An 18,788-nucleotide genomic window follows, 5' to 3' on the forward strand; every position below is an offset into this window, starting at 1 on the left:
ACTGTACATAATTGCACTAATTGTATATAGTTTCACGTCACCCCCACCGGACTCATTTTTAACAGGGGGTGAATGTGGTGAACCACTGTAATAGGAGATGTAAGGTAGGACCTGCACTACAGGTCGGGGTAGCTCCTGCCGGCTGGCTCCGCCCACAGAGAACTGTATAAATATGCATGACCTCCAGTGCCCTGCCATTTCGCCAGCTGCAGCAGGAGGCCACGCATCTGACTGTAATAAAGCCACAGTTGTATCCAACTTTAGTCTTTGTGCAATTGATTGTGCATCACAGGGTGTGTTGGACAACACCCTGAGTGATAGCAGGGGATGTGAGAGGGGAGAGCCATGGGGACTGGAGGGTAATGAGTTGGAGGCCATTGCTGTGTGACTGTCCCTCATTCTCGTCAATTCCTTACAGATATTACACAGGATGGATGATGACTTGGACCTAGCGGAAGCTGCCATCGCAGTGCCAGTTGGCCAGATGCCGGAGATGGCGGCGGCAGCAGCTTTGACAGTGGTTCGAGGCGGCAGCCCATGTGCAGGGCCCTGTCCCATACTCTGAGGACCCGGCCGCCTATCAGGCCAAGGAGGGTCCCCAAGGGGGAGGCCGGTGACAGCACAAGGTGTACAGGTCATTCGAATAGATGACAGACAGCATGTACCGCAGGAGGCTCCGCCTCAACAAAGGGACACTGCGGCATCTGTGTCATTGGTACCACTCGGAGGAGGAAACCCATTCCCGGTGGCCACCATGGTCACCGCAGCCCTGAACCTTTACACCCGAGGATAATTCCAGGGCTTGACTGGTGCAGCAAATCCCAACCAACAGTCCACAAGTGCATCCATGAAGTCACAGATTCCATGTTTGTCCAGGCAGCTACATATATAGGCCGGGATTCTCCGGTATCGTGCCGGGTTGGAGAATCCCCAGGGGGGACGTGAGAATTGCGCCATGCCGCCCCGACGCCGGCTCACCGATTCTCCGGCACCGAATTTCGGGCGCCCGTGGGATGGCTGCCGTGCCGGTCGGGGGCCGTTGAAAGCACCCCTCCCCGGCGATTCTCCGGGCCTCGACGGGCCGAGTGCCCGCCAAGTTCGGCCGAGTCCCGCCGGCGTGGGTTACATATGGTCCCACCCGGCGGGCCCTCGGAATTCTGTCTGCGGGGGCCGTCCTGGCGGGGGGGCCTCCGACCCCGGGAGGGGGTCCTCCATGGTGGCCTGGCCCGCGATCTGGGCCTACCGATTGGCGGGCGGGCTAGTTCCTGGGGGGCCTCTGTTCCGGCTCCTGTAGTGCTCTGCCATATTGCCTGGGGGCCGGCGCGGAGACGGAAACCCACGCGCATGCGCGAACTCACGACGGCCGTGGCATTCCGGCTTTCGCGCAGCGGAGCTGTGGAAACCACTCCGGCGTCGCACGAGCCACCTAGGAAGGGGCGGAGAGCTGCCAGGTGAGGCCCGTTGACATCGAAGTGGCTTGCGCCACTTTTCATGCCGGCGCCAGAACTTGGCCGCAGGACTGGAGAATCTCAGCCAAAAACTTTGACCTGGACCAAGCCCAACAGGATGCACGGACAGCAAGATTCACCTCGATCGCTGGGATGCCCCAGGCCCAAGGGGTACGCATGTCGCCTTGTGTGAATTAGGACATCAGGGAATGGCCCACATCAACAGGAAGGGGTTCCACTCCCTGAATGTCCAACAGATCCAGGACTACGATGCCCAGGCGAGCTGGGGCAGGAAGCTGGAGGTTGGACAACATTGTGGAATAATGTTCCAAAGGCTTCACATGTTTCGGGTGCAACGTGTTTTATTGTTGAAAATAGTGACCACAACTGCCCCTCACCCCCGATGGTGCTGCCCCCTACCCCGCCCCTATGCACACCCCGGTGCCCTCTCAGTGATCCGCTATCTGCTTAGCCCTATGAGCTCTGCCACTACTTATAGGTGTTTCCCCAGGATGCACATCGGCAGTGGAGGCAGCCTGCTGCTCACCGCGTCCCGACAGGCCTATTCTGGGGGCTTTGGGGCCAGAATGCCCTGCCCGGCTCACTTGCCAGCGGAACATGCCCTGTCGTGCCACCTTGTTCCGGATGCGGACTCCGAGACGTGCAGTTGTCGAGGGGGGGTGCTGGTGGCCACCCCGTAGGGAGGCTCCAGCACCCCCTCCTCCCGGTCGGTGCCCGTAGTGCCCTGGAGGTCACTTTGGGACGGAGGGGCAGCTGGACTGCGTCATCTGGCTCTACCGGCCTTGGCGAATTACCAATGACTGCACAATGGTGTCGAAACCCTCAGCAATGTCCCTCTCTGAGTGGGCCATGCTCCTCAGAGCCTCATCTGGGACACAGTACTCAGTGACTGGGACATGCTCTGGGCCGCCTCAGTGATGCCCACCTGCGACTGGGCCATGCTCCGCAGCGTACTGGCCAGGCCCACTTGAGACTGGGACACGTCCCACGATTGGGACACGACCCGCAGCACTTTGGTAATGCCCACCTGAGACTGGGACATACTCCGCAGCGCCACAGAAAGGTCCACCTGCACCAGGGACATACCCCCAGCGACTGGGACATGCTCTGGGTCACCTCAGTGATGCCCACCTGCAATTGGAACATGCTCCGCAGCGTACTGGCCATGTCCACCATATGTGGGCAGTGGGGGGGGGGCAGAATATATATGATATATACATGTTGAAATGTACAAATCACATACGACCAGTCCTCTGGGTGGGGACTGGTGGTTACCCACCTCTGTGGCGAAGGCCAATCTTCACGTTGTTGACCGATCTGACCCCGGCCACTCCCACAACCTCCGGGCCCATTCCTCGTACATGGTGATGATTCTGATGTCCTGCACCCCGCGACCCTTCCTGGGCCCGTTCCCATTTGTTCTGGGCCACCTTCTCCTGCCAGGACACAGAGGGCACAGTGAGCCGCATGCATCATGCACCGGGACGGGGGGGGGGGGGCGCATGGCTCAGCACCACTGCTGGGCATTGGGTGTGACGTGGCATGGTGCTGCGTGGGGTGGTGCCATGCATATGGTTGTCGCGAGGGGAGCGGCCGGGGTTGACAGGTGGGACCAGTGCTGAGGGCTGATGCCAACTCACCGGTGTGGCCCAGTGGAGGTCATTTATCTTTTTGCGGCACTGTGTGACGGTCCTCAGGGTCACGCTCCCCGCGTTGAGGGCCGCTGCCACTTCATCCCACGTGGCACTGACTGCCCTGTGGCTAACCTGCCGAGCCTCTCGCGGGATACAAGGGGCGCGATTCTCCACCCCCACGCCGAAGTGGCCGCGCCATCGTGAACGCCGTCGAGGTTCACGACGGCGCGGAACGGCCCTGGTCCCGACCGATTCAGGCCCTGACAATGGGCCAGTATCGGGGCCGCGTCATCTACCTGCGCCAGGCCTTGTCACGCGCGTAAAAGCGGCGCCGAATAGATGACGTGGCCGGCGCCGCATAACGGACGTCATCTGCGCATGCGTGGTTGCCGTCCTGACCAAATCCGCCCCGCAAGAAGATGGGGGATGGATCTTGCGGGGCCGCGGAAGGAAGGAGGTCCTCCTTCAGAGAGGACGGCCCGACGATCGGCGGGCCACCCCACATTCAAGGTACCCCCCGTGCAGGATCCCCCCTCGCCCCCCCACAGGCCGCCCCCCCAGCGTACACGCACCGCCCACGACTGTAGCGACCAGGTGTGGACGGCGCTGGGGGGAACCCGCCGTTTTGGCCTGGCCGCTCGGCCCATCCGGGCCTCAGAATCGCGGGGGTGCCGGAGAATCGCCATTTTGGGTATCTTCGGCGATTCTCCGGCCTGCGAAACTCGACCGGCCTGTTCCCACCGCTTGGGGGAATCGCGGGAGGGCGTCGGACCGGCGGCCCCGGAAATTTCGGCGGCCCAGGCGATTCTCCCAACCGGCGTGGGAGAGGAGAATCGCGCCCAAGGTGTCCCACGGCGACTCCACCGTGTCCAACAGTTGGGCCAGATTGGCATCCCCAAATCTTGGGAGTCAGTCTTCTTGGAGGCATGGCTGCATGCTGTTTGATTACCTCTGCGGGATCGGTTTAAGTGCTGTTCCTCTTCGTTAGTGGGGGGCTGGCGAGCGCAGGCCCGGCGAATCAGCTAGCAGGACAGACATTTGGGGCGTGAAGCCTGTGGGGTCTTGTTAAGTGGACCAATTAACATTAAATACCGGTGACGGCCTTGCCGGGTCAGCTGCTGGGAAGCTTCCGCCATTTTCTGCTCACTTGTCCGTTAGAAGCTTTTCCGTTAGATTACGCCCACTGTGTCAAAATCCTTGGACTCCTGCTGTATATCACTGTGGTGTACCTACACCATGGACTGCAGCAGTTCAAGAAGCAGCTCACCACCTTCTTCTCAAGGGAAATTAGGGATGGGCAATAGACGCTGCTGTAGTGTTTGCTTCTTTAGTAAAATAAATGCTGCTGTAAGAGAAGAACTAATAGATTTCATAGAGTTTACAGTGCAGAAGGAGGCCATTCGGCCCATCGAGTCTGCACCGGCTCTTTGAAAGAGCACCCCACCTAAGCCCACATCTCCACCCTATCCCCAGAACCCAGTAACCCCACCTAACACAGAGGGCAATATTGAACACTAAGGGCAATTTAGCAGGGCCAATCCACCTAACCTGCCCATCTTTGGACTGTGGGAGGAAACTGGAGCACCCGGAGGAAACCCACGCACACACGGGGAGAACGTGCAGACTCCACACAGACAGTGAACTAAGCCAGGAATCGAACCTGGGACCCTGGAGCTGTGAAGCAATTGTGCTAACCACCATGCTACCGTGCTGCCCTGAATATGGTTTAATTACAATGGTTTATTCGGGCAAATAACCTTGGAGTGTTTTATAAAGAACTTATATAGTGTTTTAGAACAGTTGAGGAAAATTTCACACTCAGGGTAAAGGCATCACCCAGCAACATGCTGATGTGGCTAAGAACACAGACACCTATAGGACCCAAATCAGTATCTTGTTTCTTTTGGTGAGCTCTGCAACTTGTTTTTCGATGACCTAAAGTAGCAGTCACAGATGGTAGTCCAAGGCTGAGCCGGTTAGCAACAAGGGAAGAGATTAGAGAGAAGCCGTAGAGGAATAAGGGTGAAAAATACTCTGGCTTACGAATACCTGCAACTTGTTGAACGTAAATGTCCAAACCAGACAATGTCCGAATGTAAATAATGCTTTGCCTATGTGACCTTCAATGTATAAGTAGTACTTGATTTCTCAACTGGACAGAGTCAGTTCCTGAGATTTTTCTCTGAAGTTGTACTCTTCCAATGCATTGGCTAATAAACTATCATTCTGTACCGGAGTTTCCTGAGATGACCTTGTACAATAATATGCTTGCCAAGCCAGTGGCACCCACATTCTATGAACCAATATTTTTTAAAAGCCTGAGGACTTCCATGACAAAATTAGTGCTGCAGGACCTTCACAACCATCCATTATTACAGTAGGGTGCCTGCCATTTCATAGATTTATTTACAGCTGCAAGTAGTTGTAGACTGAAGACTTGTGTTCCAGAACTAGCCGTGCCACTAGCCAATCTATTCCTGTGCAGCTATAACACTGACATCCACGTCCTCACGAGGTTCCTGTTCGTCTTTCAGAGCCTTCCAATTTTTATCCCCAAGGCGTTCTTTAAAAAAGTAAATGCAGTGATCTCGGGATTTGTTTGGGCGGTGAGGAAGGTGTTGCTAGAGCAGTGGCGTGGGGGGCTGGCTCTTTCGAATTTTATAAATTATTACTGGGCGGCGAATATAGCAATAATCAGGAAGTGGGTAGTGGAGGAGGGATCAGTTTGGGAGCAGGTGGAGGTGGCCTCATGTAAAGACACGGGTTTGGGGGCACTGTTAACGGCACCTCTGCCGCTCTCGCTGGCCAGGTACTCCACAAGCCCGGTAGTAGTGGCAGCCCCGAGGATGTGGGGACAGTGGCGGCAGCACATGGGGCTGGAAGGGGTGTCGTTGTGGGCACCGATATGTGATAACCATCAGTTCACTCCAAGGTGGGAGGGGAGTTGGATGGGAGGTTCCGGAGGTGGCAGCGGGCAGGGATCGAGAGATTTGGAGATCTCTTTATTGATAAAGGCTTTCCGAGCTTGGAGGAGGAGTTTGAGCTGCCAGGTGGGAATGGCTTCCGGTATCTGCAAGTGAGGGACTTTGTGCGGAGGCAGGTTTCAACCTCCCCGCACCTGCTGCACCAGGGGCTACAGGTTAAGGTGGTGTCGAGAGTAGGAGTAGGCGAGGGGAAGGTTTCAGAGATCTACAAGGAACTTATGGAGTGGGAGGGAGCCCTGATAGGGGAGGTGAAAAGAAAGTGTGAAGAAGAGCTGGGTGGGGAGTTGGAGGTCGGATTAGGGGAGGAGGCCCTGAGGTGCATCAACGCATCCTCGTCGTGTGCCAGGCTCAACCTGATACAAGGTTGCCCATGAGGGGCTGGTTTAGCACAGTGGGCTAAATAGCTGGCTTGTAATGCAAAACAAGGCAGCAGCGCGCGTTCAATTCCCGTACTGGCCTCCCCGAACAGGCGCCAGAATGTGGCAACTAGGGGCTTTTCACAGTAACTTCATTGAAGCCTACTTGTGACAATAAGCGATTATTATTATTATTATGATGATGATGACTGTGGCCTGGATGAGCTGGTTCTTTGAGGGGGTGGAGGATAAGTGTGGGCGCTATGCGTGGTGTCCTGCTACCCATGTCCATATGTTTTGGGCATGTCCGAGGCGGACGGGTTTCTGGCAGGAGTTTGCTGACGTCATGTCAGAAGTATTAAAAGTGAGGGTGATTCCGGGTCTGGAGGTGGCGATCTTTGGCATGTCGGAAGATGTGGAGAATTGCGCAGGTATGTCCTGTCCTCAAGGCAGGACACATCCAACCTGGCCAAGTCCTGCCCCATCAGTCTACTCTCGACCATCAGCAAAATTATAGAGTGTGTCATAAACAACATTATCAAATAGCCCTTACTCAGCAATAACCTAATCACTGTGGCTCAATTTGGGTTCCGCCTAGACCACTCAGCTTCTGAACTCATTATAGCCTTAGTCCAAGCATGAAAAAAAGAGCTGCACTCCAGAGGTGAGGTGAGATTGAGTGTCCTTGCATCAAGGAGCTCACGCAGAACTGAAGTCAATGGGAATCAGGGGAAAACTCTCCACTGGTTGAAGTAGTACCTAGCAAAAAGGAAGATGGTTGTTGGAGATGAATCACCTCAATCCTGAGACATTTCTGCAGGAGTTCCTAAGGATAATGTCCTAGGCTCGGCACAACATTGAGGGCCGAAGGGCATGTTCTGAGCTGTACTGTTCTATGTTTTTTTTCTTCAGCTGTGTCAATGGCCTTCCCTCTATCATAAGCTCAGATGTGGAGATGATGGCACAATATTCAGCACCATTCATGACTCCTCGAATACTGAAGCAGTCCGTGTCCATATGCAACAAGATCCGGACAACATTCAGACTTCGTCTGATAAGTGACAAGTAATATTTTAACATTTGCATCATAAGGGCCAGGCATTGACAATCTCCGGCTCGAGAGAATCCAACCATCTCCCCTTGACATTCAATGACATTGCCAATACCAAATTCCCCACCATCAACATCATGACCAGAAACTAAACTGGAGCAGCCATTTAAATACTGTTATTACAAGAGGTCAGATGCTGGAAATTCTGGGGTGACTTCCTGACTATCCAAAGCCTGTCCATCATCTAAAAGACACAAGTCAGGAGTGCGTTGAAACACTCTCCACTTACCTGGATGAGTGCAGCTCCAATAACATTCAAGAAGATTGACACCACCTAGGGCAAAGTCGATTGCTTGATTTGCATCCCATCAATCACCACAAATGTTTAAGAATCCAATGCTTGAACTACGGAGCTCTCTCCACACCACTGAGCTGTGATTTGGAACACTTAAGTTATTCCCATGGTACTAAGGTTTTAATTGGGAGCATGTAATGAGTTAGAATATAGCCCCGATTTAGCTCAGTTTTGGACAGTTGGTTTGTGATGCAGAGCAGTGTCAACAGCTGCCTTCTCAACCTTGCTCCTCGCCTGAGGTGTGGTGATCCTCAGGTTAAACCACCACCAGTCAGCTCTCCCCCTCAAAGGGGAAAGCAGCCTCGGGTCATCTGGGACCATGACAACTTTACTTTATAGCTTTAAGATACATTCAATAATTTGTTTTAACTTTTTTTTTTACCTGTACTCCTCTCAGTCCCCTTGGGCCTACAGGACCTTCTGGGCCCTGTAAAAATAAGATAAAATATTGGAACTGTAGCACACGCATAAAGTTTATTCCACAGTTCCTTTTTTGCAAGTGAATACATTTATGACTCTGCTTCAATTAACTAAAAATTATAAATAATATCCATGCTTTTTTAAAAAGCAATTTATGATGCTTAAAATAATTTTAATAAACAAGGTAAAAACAGAAGAGTAAAAAGGATGCATACCCTGTCACCTTTCGTCCCTGGAAGCCCACATTCACCTCTTTCACCCTTAAGAGTTAAAAACAAAGTATCATTTAAATTATGTATTACTTGGGATTATTAAATTATCCTAATTTCCCATAGCAAATGTAGACTGATATTTTTATAAAATACTTTGGTCTCCTAATAAATAAGAGTACAAGATAATCACAGGTGTGGAAAGTCAATTCATTCATTCAAAATTATTCTAAAATATCCCCTGAGATTCCAAATGATTTCACCTCCACTACTCCGCCTGGAAGCCAATTAGAGTGTTGATTCCTTGTAGCAAGAAGAATTTCCCACTATTAATCATAAGGACACCTTTTGCGAACTTGAACCCATGTCCCATTGTTCCAATTCCACAATACAATTTAAAGTAATATTTTGAATTTGCCTTTTCCATCCCATTATCCATCTTATAAACCAGGGGCTGGTTTAGCACAGTGGGCTAAACAGCTGGCTTGTAATGCAGAACAAGACCAGCAGCGCGGGTTCAATTCCCATACCAGCCTCCCCGAACAGGCACCGGAATGTGGCGATTAGGGGCTTTTCACAGTAACTTTATTGAAGCCTACTATTATTATTATTTGCCACTTCTCCAGACTGAAAATCCCAGTGTTTTCTGAAGTCTCAGAGGTATGATTGCCATTTCTCTGCACTGCATCCAGATCTTCAGAATCACAGAATTGTTATGGTGCAGGAGGTGCCTATTTGGCCCATTGTATTTGCACCAGCTCTCCAAATGAAAATCATGACTTAGGCGTTCTTACTCTGCCTTTTCCCCGTACTCCTGCACATTGCTTCATCTAATGCCCTCTTATATGCCTCAATTGAACCTGCCTCCGCCAGACTTCCAGGCAGTGCATTCCAGACCCGAACCACTTGTGTGAAAACATTTTTTCTCACATCACATTTGCTTCTTTTGCAAATCACTTTAAACCTGTGCCCTCTCGTTCTTGATCATTTTACGAGCGGGAACAGTTTCTCCTGATCTACTCTGTCCAGCCCCCTCATAATTTTGAACACCTCTATCAAATCTCCTCTTAGCCTTCTTCTCTCCAAGGAGAACAGTTCCAATCTCTCCAATCTATCCTCATAACTGAAGCTTCTCATCCCTGGAACTATTTGTGTAAATCTCCTCTGCACTCTCTCCAATATGTTCACCTTCTTCCTACAGTGTTGTGTTCAGAACTGTACACAATACTCCATTTGAGATCTAACTCGTGTCATTTACAAGTTCAGCATAGCATCCTTGCTCTTGTACTTTATGCCCCTATTAGTAAATCCTAAAATACTGGGCGAAATTCTCCCCCAACGGCGGGATGCCCGCCGACTGGCGCCAAAGCTGGCGCAAATCAGACGGGCATCGCGCCGGCAAAAAGGTGCGGAAGTCTCCGCATCTTTGGCGGCCTAGCCCCAACATTGAGGGGCTAGGCCGACGCCGGAGGGATTTCCGCCCCGCCAGCTGGCGGAAATGGCGTTTGTTGCCCCGCCAGCTGGCGCGGAAATGCGGCGCATGCGCGGGAGCGTCAGCGGCCGCTGTCAGTTTCTCCGCGCATGCGCGGGAGCGTCAGCGGCCGCCGAAAGTTTCCCGCGCATGCGCAGTGGGGAGAGTCTCTTCCGCCTCCGCCATGGTGGAGGCCGTAGCGGAGGCGGAAGGGAAAGAGTGCCCCCACGGCACAGGCCCGCCCGCGGATCGGTGGGCCCCGATCGCGGGCCAGGCCACCGTGGGGGCACCCCCCGGGGTCAGATCGCCCCGCGCCCCCCCCCAGGACCCCGGAGCCCGCCCACGCCGCCTGGTCCCGCCGGTAAATACCAGGTTTGATTTACGCCGGCGGGACAGGCAGTTTCTGGGCGGGACTTCGGCCCATCCGGGCCGGAGAATCCAGCGGGGGGTCCCGCCAACCGGCGCGGCTGGATTCCCGCCCCCGCCCAATCTCCGGGAGCGGAGACTTCGGCGGGGGCGGGGGCGGGATTCACGGCGGCCAACGGCCATTCTCCGACCCGGCGGGGGGTCGGAGAATGACGCCCACTATATGCTTTATTAACTGTTCGCTTCACCTGTCAAGCCACCATCAATGATATGCACATATATACCCAGGTACCTCTACATCGGCACACCTTTTAAGTATTTTACCCCTTATTTTATTAGTCCCTCCAAGTTTATTCCTACCAAAATGCACCACCTCACACTTCTGGGGCTGGATTCTCCAAAAATGGTGCTATGTCTCCCATGCCAGCGTAAAAACTCTGGAGTTTCACTCTGGACTTTCCTTAAGATTGTCCTACCTGCAGGGGGCAGGGCCCCTGAGTGCTTCTCACAGCTCTGGCTGCGGATACGAGGCCCCGCACATCCGGTCGGGAGTCGTGCGACATGGCGGGCCCGCACCGCAGACGGTCATCAAAAATGTAGGCCCCCCCCCCGGACATCGCGCGCGCCTGTGGGTCCGTGCCGTCCAATCACTCCCCTGGCCATCCATGAGGCTCCCCCCGGTGATCGATCCCCCCCCCGCCACCTGAGGTTCCCGACGGCCGATACGTGGTTAGAACCAAGCTGTCGGGAACTCGGACAGTTTTGCGCGGAGAATCGCAGGAGGGGGCCTCTGTCAATGGCCCCCTACCTGCGGCGTGTAGATCGCGCGCGAGCGATTCCCAAGCGATTCTCCGGGGACCGGAGAATCGCTTCAGCGACGCTGGTCCGATATCCGGGTAAACGGCCATTCTCCGGCCCCACGTCAAATGCGATTTCGGTGCGGAGAATCCAGCCCCCGAGCAGTTAACTTAATCTGCCACCTATCAGCCCACTCCACCAACTTGTCTATACCCTTCTGTATTAATTGTCTATCATGTTTTTCGGTGGGCAGAATTTGAGGTATGGCAGGATTCTACATTTGGCAGACTATATTCTCCCGCCAAAGGTGAATTGGAACTGTTAATTTCCAGCTCAGCACTGCAGATTTACTCAAGTGTGATTAGAATGCACTTAACTCTCTTTGAGGTGGTTGATATTTGTAAACATCGTGGTTACAGCACTTCAGAATTACTCATCCATGAAGGGAGATGAATTAAGCAAGGCTAACAGCTGTGTTTGTGGAAGCTGTCAATCACAGCCCACTAAGAGAAATGAATGAAAGGCTTGTAGTTAAAGGATCAGAGGGGTTTAAATACAGGCCACTGCTTTTCTCTTTCCAGGAATGGACACCTGGTGCTTCCTCTGTCTGAGCCAGGAGGTGTATGCCAGATGAGTGTTACAACAGTAGATTTTTCATTGTCGCTGTCTGGCTTGCAGACAGGGGCCTCTTTACTGGGGGGGGGAGGGTTCCTTTAGTTAGGGGATCTATGTGGGAGCCCACCTATTCAGGGGGTCTCTTTGGAGGTGGTTCCCCCTATCTAAGGGGTCTCTGTAGGGGGGGTTCCCCTTTCTAAGGGGTCTCTGTGGGAGGTTCCCTCATCTAGAGGTCTCTGTGTGGAGGCGGGGGTTCCCACTATCTAGGGGGTCTCAATGGGGGGAGGACAGTCTGATAGGGCGGCCCTCAAGTGAACCTTGGGGGCAAATACCTTCATTGGTTACCCCCTTGGCCCATGGTGAGGTCCACCACATCAGGACCACGCTGGTAAATACCAGTAGTGACCCTTGCCCACGTGATTCCCAGCCCAGAGAACCTGATGCAGGGACCGCAATGATTAACACCTTCCCACTGGCATGCTGTGGCATGGGAGCGAACCCTAATTCCACCACCAGCAGGGGGCACAGCATAACGGTCAGTTCGGAGCCTGGCGCAAATCTCAATTTCTGCCAGACATCCGATTCGCCGCCCAATTGCCGGCGATGTGGGGCAGAAAATCCAGGCCATGGTCTAAGCAGGAAACTCTAAATTTTGATTATTATCTTGCCTGACTTATAAATAGCCCCAGTTTTAACTCTATGCTAGTGAATGGGTTTTGAATAAATACATTTTGACACAAATTTCTTACTTTTAAAAATGCAGTTCAAAATTTTATTAATTTTGTTGATTCCTGATCGGTACTTGTTGGACAAGTTTATCACCAACCCTACTAAGGTATCTAGATTTTTTTAAGCTTCCATCCGACTTATTTCAACACAATTTATGGAAAATATGTATTACTAAATTTTCCATCTAATATGCAACAGTAGTCAGCATTAAATTTCATACACGACACACCAGCTCTTTCAATGATTTCTGAACAGTCTCTTCCAATTACATTGCCCTGTCTCCTTTAATGATCTCTGCAAATGTTACCTGTTCGTAATGAGTTTCTGAATCCCAGTGATATCCACAAAATCAAAATTGCAGCAGTACCAACAAATTGCCTGAACCATTCCTGTCAGCACCTTCCCAGCCTCAACATGACACCTCTCATGCAAGTGGTTATTTCCTGCTCCGGTGAGTTACTTAACAATTCCCACAATTTACCCTGAATCCCCAAAATTGTGTTGAACTGTATTTGGAACTTTGCCAATAATCTTTTGGAACTCAAGGGCGCAATCTCACGGCCCCGTTTGCCGCAGGTGCAAATCCAGTTATAACCGCTAAATTGCACAAGCGGACAAAAACGTGATTTGCGGCGACGTGATCTCACTTTGAGATCAGCCCCATCCCTCGCTGGTGTGTGACTTCCATGAATTTAAGTAAATTTTAACATAATTAAAGGGTTTTAGGCCGTAGCGCCCACCCACATCATATTCCCGCCAATCCCTCCACCTACAGCGGTGTAAGGTCACGCCAGTGTGAATCACTACTGGTTTTCAAAAGCAAAAACCAGTCGTGATAACCACACCGGGGGGGGGGGGGGGGGGGGGGGGGGGCAGAGGTGCCTGGAGGCCCCGGGGTTGAGGGACAAGGCTGGGCATTGCCCCCAGCTCCCTCGCATGACAAGGGGCACATGAAGGGGGTTCCCCTCATGTGTGCTGGGGGGTGGGGGGGGGAAAGAGGTGAAAGCCCCAGTATTGGCGTTATGGTGGGGCAGGGTTTGTCTTCATGCTTGGGGTGGGGGCCTTAAATGTAACTATGAGATCAGGGTGCCTTTTAGAAACAACGCCCCAATCTCAGAATCCCGGCTTTGCCAAAATGTTTAGACCCCACCCCTCAGCTGGTTGTGAGATCCTCACTGGTACTTTGAAATTGCACAGGTCGCTATTTAATCAGGCAAGAAAAAGTGTCTGTGAAGCTGCCAAGTTTCACACAGCTTTTCTCACCTGTTCAAGCACTCTGCAATTTTGGGAAAATTCAGCCCAAGATATACACAGCATAGGACTTTCCATCATCACTTAGGTTATCACTTACTCATAGAAAGCAAATAAATTATTCAGGTAAGATCTTCCTTTGGAGTAAACCTACTGCAATGATGTTCTTGAATGAACACTTACATTTACTGATATTAATATTTAAACAAATATGTAGTGTGAAGCTATTGGGAAAAAAATTGGAACATTTTTCTTAGGGGCCATGACAATAGCGGAGATCTCCCAGCTGGGGGGAGGGGGGGGGGATCTTCCTGTCCCTCCAACAGCGCACTCCCATCACGGTTTTACCAGCGGCGTGGGGTGGATTCAATGGGGAATCCCATTGACAGCGGCAGGACCAGAAGATCCTGCCACCGAGAAACTCGCCACAGGGAGGCCGGATCTCATGATAAATAGAAGCATGTTATTGTGTTGAGTCATTTTGATTTCAAAACAAAGGGGAGAACTTGGACATGGGCAGGAAGACAAGAAAAGTTGGATTCACATTTGCCGACAACATCATTTATGGCGTATAACGTACAACCTATGCCATACCATTCACTTTAAATTCCCATCACATCTAATTGCACCTCCAAATTATACTGAATAAGCCATTTGTTAATTTATAATAAATTTATTTTAATCAGATAACTTTTCTGGAGCCCAAATTTAAGGTCACCAAATCGCTGTTTCCTGAGTTTCTTGATTTCTTACTTTCTTCAATTCTTTTATTGCCTCATATTATGGGACCTTTGTATCTCCTTCTCAAAAACATTCCTTTAATAATTCTACTTACCTGTTCACCTTTATATCCAGCTCTCCCCTATAATTCAAAATAAAGTTAAAAAGTCAGCAACTAGATATTTATCAGAAAAACACGGCTATATTGAACATTAAATAAACAAAATTTGTCATGAAAAGGAATTCATCATTTCCAACATTTGGGGCGGAATTTAAACCCTCCCCTCTAGCGTGTTTGAGCATGAGGGTAGCAGGTGGGGATCCCAATTAAGTCAGCGACAAGAAGGCTTATGGAACCAACCAGGGAACAGGCTATTTGAGACCTGGAAATGTGCACAGAGACATTATTAATTAATGATCTCATAATAAAGGATCTGCCAGGCAAGAGTGATCATAACATGCTGAATTTTACATTCAGTTTGAGGGTGAGAAATGTGTGTCTGAAATGGTAGATAAGCAGTGGCAGAAATAACTTTCAACAAAGAAATATCCCATAGAGAAATAAAGATTACATACAGGAGATGCTCCGAACATTTGGGTCCCACTTTAGTTTTCTGGGGGCGCAGGAGGCGTGAGATTGGGGAGGGGGCTGTAGGTATAATCTTTCTAGCTTGTGGGGAGGGTGAAGGCAGACTTGGCAAGGTGGGATGGTCTTCCTCTGTCGCTGGCAGGTCAGGCGCAGGCGATTAAAATGAATGTGTTGTCACATTTCTTGTTTATATTTCAGTGCTTGCCGTTCTTTTTACCAAAGGCGTTTTTCAAGGAGGTGGAGAAGTTGATCACCTCGTCTATTTGGGGGGGGGGGGGGGGAACGTGGCTAGGATTAGGAAGGTAATTCTGCAGAGAGGACGGCAAGTGGGGATGTTGGGCCTCCCGAATTTATTATATTACTATTGGGCGGCGAATGCTGAAAAGGTGGAGCTGAGTCCGGGGGGTGAAGAGTCCCAGTGGGTCAGAATGGAGAGTCTGTGCAGGGTGTCAGGGCTGAGGGCATTGGCAACAGTGCGCACCAGATGGCCTTGGTAGGAGGAATAGAAAAGCAGCATATTTAAATGGAGTGAGACTACAGAATGCTGCAGTACAAAGACATGTGAACGTCCAAATGCATGAATTACGAATAGAAATAGGCAACGCAAGTAATTCGAATGCAATGGAATATTGGCCTTTATTAAAAGGAAATGGAGCATATAATTAGGGAAACCTTGTTACAATTGTACAGGACATTAGTGAGACCCGACACAGGGTGGAAACTTCTGATTTTTTTCAAAGTGTTGACCTTAGCTGACAAAGTGGAGGGCTGTCCATCAGCTGCCTTGTTGGTATTTCCTGCCAAAGTTTCAAACATTTCGGAAAAAGGAGGAAGTGGCAGGATCCACAACTTAATGCTGGTGGGGTGGGTCACAGATATGGAAATTGAGTGCCGTAAACAAAACAAATAACTGGGGGTGTGATTTAACAGAAATGAAAGAGTCCCGTGTCGGGTACGTTTAACCGGGTGTTTCCCGGTGCTGACAGCTCCGAGAACGACCCCATTATTAAATGGGACTCTGGTTCATTTCTAGGCCTCGGTGAGGAGCGCTCCACTGAGGCCACACTTGGTCCATTTCAGGGAGATTGGGCCGCCATTTTTAAATCTCTGAATCACACTCACCACGGCCTCCGGACTCCTCCAATGCCCCAAATTACCAATGAGGGGGTCCTCGAACCACTCGCACCCCACTTGATATGGGCAGGGTGCCCCTGGGCCTGAACACCGGCATAGGCAAGATGCCACCCAGGCACCTTGGCACTGCCAGCCTGGCATCGGTGGTGCCAGGGTACCACCCTGCCCAGAGCCCGACCACCCAGGGGCCCCTGATTGCCCAGGACCCCCCCAAGTGCCGGTACACTTGGTTCACATTGGTAAAGTATTCTCATTGGAGTTTAGAAGAATGTGAAGTGATATTATTGAAACATATCAGATTCTGAAGGAGCTTGACAGGTTGGTGCTAAGAGGTTTTTTCCCTTGTGGGGGGACATCTAAAACTAGGAGGAAGAGTGTCAAAATAAGGGGATTCCATATGAGGAATTTCTACTCTTAGAGGATAATTAATCTTTGGAATTCCTTACCCCAGACAGCAGTAGAGGCAGTGTTACTGAATATATTGACGGCTGCGTTAGACAGATTTTGATCTGGAAGGGAGTCAAGGTTTATAGCCGACAGGCAGGAAAGTGGAGTTGAGGCCACAATCAAAGCATCAATGATCCTATTGAATGTGGAGCAGGCTCAAGGTGCCGAATTACCATCTCCTGTTACTATTTCTTATGCTTTCATTAAAAAAAATGGGTACATTTATTTGGTGCTGACTTGTTCAATCAAGTATTGACATGATCAGATAGGGTTAAAAGTATCAGACACATTCTCTTATTCCAGTGTAGGGAAACTGGATTGGGGAATGTTTGAAAGTGGGTAGGAAGAAAGGAAGGCTCTGGTATGAAAAGGTAGATTATGTTGCACAGACAAGAAAACTACAGAGATCAGTGGTCTTCTGATCCCTTGCACTGAGGAATTCTCTGAATCTTGCTGATATTCTCCAAATTATCTCCTTCCAATAACGTTATTCCTATCTCCCCAGCAAGTTCAGGCATGTCGGCCTGACAAAAACTTTGCAGGGTACAGCACAATACAACTATGCATGGCACATGAATAATATGCATGAGTACTGCTCCGTTGCTGTTCAGGCCACTTGTAGTGGGGCCATTGGTAGAATGAATAGGCTTTAAGACAAACAAGCCATCTGCTGACATGATTTCATACAACTGCACCTTGGCATATCTTCCCCAGCTGTATAGAATTCTTTCCACACTGTAACACTGTGTACTTATTGTATTATATGCATTGTGCATGCCTGGGCTTGTCCAGGTTGGCTCCACCTGTGGCTCCTCCCCTCGGGCTTCTGTATAAAAGCGGCAAGTCTCCGCCTCTGGACCCAGAGGCAGGAGGCTTGCTGTTTAGTGTATTAAAGCCTCAGTTACGTTTATCACTCGTCGTGTATTATTGATGGTGTATCAAACACACAATCTGTGCAGTCAGCAACTGAAAGCCTTTCCTTTTGATGGGATCTAAAATCAAGCAGGATCTACAATGGCTAAATCATCTATTCTACCACATTATCAACCAGGTGTTTACGGCAAACATTTTCTTACAGTGTTTGATTTACACAAGTTTTCAAACAGTTCCCCCATAAGGAAATGGCTTCTTGTAGAATCTGCATGAAAATTGGTCAAATGGAACCAACAGGGCGGCAGTGATTAGCACTGCTGCATCACGGCGGTGAGGACCTGGGTTCAATCTCGGCACTGGTTCACGGTCTGTATGGAGTTTACATATTCTCTCCGTGTCTGCGTGGGTTTCACCCACACAACCCAAAGATGTGTAGGTTAGGTAGATTGGCCACGTTAAATTGCCCCTTAATTGGAAAAAAATAATTGGTTACTCTAAATTTATTTTAAAATGGAACCAACATTCCTTACAACATGCACTAGTGCAAGAAATCTTTCGCTCTAACTAATAACACATGAAGGGCATTTTGTTAATTTGCGCTTCTGGTGTGGAGATCTGCATGTCAGAAGTGCGAATTTGCAAAATTTACCTTATGGTTTACTATAATAATTGTATTTTAGTCCGTATGCACTTTCCAAGAAATGCAAGTAATGCTGTCATTGAAATTAAGACGGAGCCTCTACAGCCTAATCACAGAGCTTTGTTTTGACAGCACCTTTTTCTCTTATACCTCATCGAAGCAGGTTATATAGGTCTCTGAAGTGTCTTCTTTTACATATTATTTGTAAACAACTAATTCCCAAACAGTTTATGTTAATTTTCACAAATTTGGTCGGAATGTGACATTGTGACAAGGTTATTTTTTCCAAACAGTGTAAATTGTACCTCCATTCCATCCCTTCCCGGAATTCCACTGAGACCAGCTTCACCCTGTTAAACACAATATTTAAAATATCAGCATATTACAATAAACGTAAACCAAAAAGGCAGGTTGTCAAATTACTTCATTACTTAAATAAATTTACCTTTTGTCCTTTTAGGCCTGTAGCACCATCATCACCAGGGCGCCCTTTTTTCCCCTACAGAATTAACATAAACATTAAAAAAGTAGGAAATGATCAACTTGGCCAACTTTCACAGTTCCGTTTTTCAATTACTTGAATCACACGAGTGCACTCATGTCACTTAATAAATATTGATCAACGAACTATGCATGTGAATGACCAAAGTTTGAGACATTTTACTTATTGTTGTCCA

The 18,788-nt window shown here is 49.9% G+C and overlaps 1 protein-coding gene across 1 annotated transcript in view; it reads right to left on the bottom strand.

Moving 5' to 3' along the window:
• col28a2a (collagen, type XXVIII, alpha 2a) overlaps positions 1 to 18,788 on the bottom strand; it is a 225,029-nt gene that overhangs the window by 172,040 nt on the left and 34,201 nt on the right. The window contains exons 6-10 of the mRNA XM_072475914.1: positions 18,557 to 18,610; positions 18,417 to 18,461; positions 14,544 to 14,570; positions 8,485 to 8,529; positions 8,232 to 8,276 (exon numbers count right to left, since the gene is read on the bottom strand). Of these exons, the coding sequence (XP_072332015.1) occupies positions 8,232 to 8,276; positions 8,485 to 8,529; positions 14,544 to 14,570; positions 18,417 to 18,461; positions 18,557 to 18,610 (216 nt within the window). The remainder of the gene's footprint in view (positions 1 to 8,231; positions 8,277 to 8,484; positions 8,530 to 14,543; positions 14,571 to 18,416; positions 18,462 to 18,556; positions 18,611 to 18,788) is intronic.

This window comes from Scyliorhinus torazame, chromosome 2, assembly GCF_047496885.1.
Source record: "Scyliorhinus torazame isolate Kashiwa2021f chromosome 2, sScyTor2.1, whole genome shotgun sequence".
In the NCBI taxonomy this organism is placed as follows: domain Eukaryota; kingdom Metazoa; phylum Chordata; class Chondrichthyes; order Carcharhiniformes; family Scyliorhinidae; genus Scyliorhinus; species Scyliorhinus torazame.